The following is a 4,690-nucleotide window of genomic DNA, read 5'->3' on the forward strand; positions in this document are numbered from 1 at the left end:
TATTTGTTGACTCAAAACCCAGGATCCCTTTCCTTTCCTCCAAGGGGGAAAGTCGCTCAGTTCTCTTCCTTACTCGGTTATTATTTAAGATATCAACTTAGTCTTCCATCCGGCCTTAGCAGGAATGTCTGCGCCAGTGACACTAAATCACGAGAACAGAGATAGCTCCTTGCTTCCCCCCAGCTACAGATGACCCAAGTTCCAACCCTTCACATGTGGGACTAATCAAGGGTGGGGGTGGCAGAAGACGAGGTGCAGGAATAAAACCTCCTTATGGAGAACTCAAAGGAAGCCAGTTTCATTTTGAGGCCAACTTGGGGATTATTTCTATTCTCCAAAGTTAGGAATAATTTCCTGAACTGCAACCTAAGGAAATGACTTGGGTGAAAAGAGAAAGGCCTGAAATTAGATATGTACTAAGATGCCAAACACAAAAAACAAGTGGCTACAAGAGCAGAATATGAAGAAGCTATAAGTAATCACAGTTGGGGGTTATAATTATATCATCAAAAAGCCGGGGACAAAACAAGGGTCTGAGGCACCAGGTATTCAATCCCAGAACTGGTTCACTTTGAAGGGAGCTTTAGGCACAAAGCAGATTCTTAATTCTAAACTTTTAAAACTTACCAGAAAAAGTGGTGGGGAATTAAATATATTAGAACCTCCATAGTTGACCATCTCCTTAAGTTGACCTGATTTTCATGTGCCACATGCATGTAGCAGTACAGCAGGCCTTATGGTGACCACCTCCTTTATTGACCAGTCTATTATATTCCCTCTGTGGTCAACTTACAGACATTCTAATGTATATGGCAGACTACAGATTTTCATCTCCAACAACCTCCTTTATGTGAATGATTAAAGAAAAGCAATTCAGGCTCAGTGCCTGTAGCCCAGAGGCTAGAGTGCCAGCCACGTACACCGGGGCTGGTGGGTTCCAACCCGGCCCACGCCTGTCAAGCAACAATGACAACTACAACAAAAAAGATAGCTGGGCATTGTGGCGGGTGCCTGTAGTCCCAGCTACTTGGGAAGCTGAGGCAAGAGAATCGCTTAAGCCCAAGAGTTTGAGGTTGCTGTGAGTTGTAACACCACAGCACTCTACCCAGGGCAACATAGTAAGACTCTTGTCTCAAAAAAAAAAAAAGAAAGAAAGAAAAGAAAAGAAATTCACAGATTAAACAGCTAAACTCACCAGGCTAAGGGCTAATTCCTTTCTATAAAGAGCAAAACATAGTAAATGGTCTTCAAATGATCACTGCTCACAGAAACCGATGGCACATCCTTACTCTTCACTGATAGTGAAGCAACCTTTCTGTCTTACCACTCTAAGCCCCCAGAGTCACTCAAGAGTATATTGTAGCTTTAGCTTAGTAAAAGGTTTCTATAGGGAAACACGAAAGGCAAACATCTGCAATGCATTCACCAAGTTCAAAGCAGGCACCAGAGGAAACAGCTCATGCTCCGCGACTTTTCCCGTGGCCTGGCTACTCAGCACTCAATACACGTGTCTGTCTCTCTCCTTCACTGCAATCAAGTATGTGAATGTAAAGCTTTCCAGAAAGGAGACAATATGAGCTGACAGTCTGTAAAAATGCTTGGCCTCTGAAGCTAACGCAAGCCAGGACATGCAGGATGGGAGCTGATCCCCATTAAATGTGCTAAATTTTCAAAGCACAAAATAATAAATAGCTATGAACTGGTAATGTCTACCTAGATCAAAAATTCCAGTCTAGTTTTACCAAGAACTAGATTCCTATCTTAACAAAGACATCAATAATTACTGAAGGTTTACCATATGTCAGATAAAATCAAACCTGCTCTCCCTCTATTAAGTTATAATTTCTTCAGGTATTATATAATCTATGCTGATTAAGACTTTTTTTTAAAGCTGCTTAGCAAATTAGTTAGTACCTGCTTAAATACCTGTACCTCTTGCTTACCTATCACAGCAAACCAAAAGCTTAAGGTCAGCATAACAGAAAGAATATAGCTCGAACACACTACTTCAGGTAAGACACCTTTCCCAAAAGTCTCGATTTTCTTTTGGCCCTATCTCTGAAAATTCCAGTGAGTAGAAGAGACTCTAGTTCTGTGATGACAGACAGGAGGGGCTGGAGAGAGGGATCTGGCTTATGGACTGCTAAAGCTGTCTCCAAGAGGCCCAGGAGTCATGTGGAGCCAACTCCTCCCCACGCCCCCTTTCCCTAATCCTTCCCAGCCTGCTGTCACAGACAGTTTGTCAAAAGCAGCTGCACAGTACACAAGGCCCTGCTCCAGGCGTAAAGAGGAGGTGTGATCTCAGTAGAGATCCAAAGCAGAAGAGAAGAAACACCAACACGTAAGAACTGCCCTCAGATACAAGTGAAATTACAAACATACCAACAGTAGGCTCACTGGCTGATGCACAAACTCTGGAGGGAATGACCATACAATCCAAAGTTGGAGGCAGGTGTGGGGAGACAGAAGGACCTCACCCAGCAGGGGCTTTCAGGTGTGAATGGCAAAGACCACCTTCCCCCAGCACCCTGCACCTCTTTGCCTATTTCCTGCCTTCTCCGCCTATAATTCTCCAGAGGACTCTTATTCTTATATAGATGCTCGACTATGTTTTCCATTTCACCAAAACTACTCTTCCTGGTAATAGAGTACAGTACATCTATTGTTTGGGGCATTCAATCCTTAAAGTAATGATGTATATGCTAATGTACTAGATATAAAAAACAGGGCCATGCAGGGTAAAAAATACATGTCTTTATATAGGTGACTCTCATACCATGAAGCCTGAGATTCACAAGCTGAGAGGCGCCACGTGGGGGAAGCATGTGTAGGAACAGAGACCTTGTGGGGGAGGCAGGTATGAGGCCCCTGCTCACAGACATCAACTGGAATGATGGGCAAACTGCTTGACCTATCACAATTCTCTTCCTTCTGGGTATGTGTTTTTGCTGGGCATGTACAGCTGTTCAATGTATCTGGTCCAGGTCCACTGTAACTTTACTGTCCTTAAAAACTAGCCAGCACCTGCCCTCAGACTCCTGCCTGCTATGACACCCCTTAATCTCGTTCTCTTCCCACATCATCGGTGTGCATGTGTGCATCCAGAGTAGTGGGTGGGGAACCAGAGAGGAGTTCAAACGAGAATTAGTCTTTCCAGTGTCACTTCCCCACACACAACCTCCAAGTGTTCATAGATGAAGACAGAGGTAGGTTGGCTGGTTCACTGTTTCTTTTTACAAAAGGTTTATTTTTCAGCCAGGCACAGTGTCTCATGCCTGTAGTCCTAGCACTCTGGAGGTTGAGGCGGGTGGATCACCTAAGCTCAGGAATTCAAGGCCAGCCTGAGCAAGAGCAAGACCTCATGTCTACAAATAGTAAAACTAGCCAGGACTTGTGGCGGGTGCCTATAGTTCCAGCTACTTGGGAAGCTGAGACAAGAGGATCGCTTGAGCCTAGGAGTTTCAAGCTGTTGTGAGCTATGACACTACAGCACTCTAGGGAGGGCAACAGAGACTCTGTCTCAAAAAGAAAGAAAGAAAAAAAAATTTATTTTTCAAGGATCCCCACATAAGCCTTCTTTGAAAAAGCCATGTGTTTGGCTCGGTGCTTGTGGCTCAAGTGGCTAAGGCGCCAGCCACGTACACCCAAAGTGGCGGGTTTGAATCCAGCCCGGGGCCCACCAAACAACAATGACGGCTGCAACCAAAAAATAGCCGGGTCTTGTGGCAGGCACCTGTGGTCCCAGCTACTTGGGAGGCAGAGGCAGAAGACTCGCTTGAGCCCAGTACAAAGAGGATGCTGTGAGCTGTGATGTAATGGTACTCACTACCCAGGGCGACAGCTTGAGGCTCTGTCCCAAAAAGAAAAAAAAAAGAAAAAGCCATGTGTTGGTACACCAGGTCCAGCGCCTACCCTGGAGCATGTAACGTTTGATTACTCACCTGGAGTAACATCTGTCAGAAACAGAATGTTGTTGGTTGAGCACCCAATGCTGCTGGCAATCTTCCGGTAACTCTCACTCTCCACTTTGTGTCCAATCTTAGTATCAAAGTGACCATCAACAAGCTGTACGGAGAGCAGAAGGAAGACTGACCATACGAATACACTCGGAATACACAAGACCTCTTTGCCTCACACCCCTATTCTCTGAAATACGTGATAATCACAGAGACCGCATTCATCCAACAAATATTTACTGAAAATCTACTTAACAGAGAATATTATAGAGGCTACAAAAAGTAAAAATAAAGATTTCATAGCAATAAATCTTTGGAAAAAAACTTCCAGCTCAATATACATAAGACCATTTTATAATTTGCCTGGATTGCATTAACATTACTCTATATCCAAAATCATTTAAAATATATATGCCTTACTATGGCATCAGTTCTAAATAAATAAATATAATACATATGCCCTATATTTTATGCTTAAGATACTATTTGCATTCAGACTACTTATTGGACTGAATTTTACTTCTAATGAAGTCTCAACATTATCCTTTTGATTCTACAATACATTTCTCCAACTTGCCTCCTTAATGACCTACTACTACTTTAGTTTCAAGAAACTTACACTTTCTTTTTTTTGGGGGGGGGGAGCAAAATCTTTTTATTGTTAAAACATATAACAGAGGAATCAAATTTCTTTCTTAATACAAAGTTGTGGCTCGGCGCCTGTGGCTCAAGTG

General features: G+C 43.3%; 1 protein-coding gene across 1 annotated transcript in view; it reads right to left on the reverse strand.

Annotated features, from left to right (window-relative positions):
- The window catches only part of ENOPH1 (enolase-phosphatase 1), a 37,020-nt gene that overhangs the window by 1,211 nt on the left and 31,119 nt on the right, over positions 1–4,690 (reverse strand). Inside the window, exon 5 of the mRNA XM_023513346.1 lies at positions 3,942–4,124. Within this exon, the coding sequence (XP_023369114.1) occupies positions 3,942–4,124 (183 nt within the window). The remainder of the gene's footprint in view (positions 1–3,941; positions 4,125–4,690) is intronic.

This window comes from Otolemur garnettii, unplaced genomic scaffold (assembly GCF_000181295.1).
Source record: "Otolemur garnettii isolate 467f Iridium unplaced genomic scaffold, OtoGar3 scaffold00039, whole genome shotgun sequence".
NCBI lineage: Eukaryota > Metazoa > Chordata > Mammalia > Primates > Galagidae > Otolemur > Otolemur garnettii.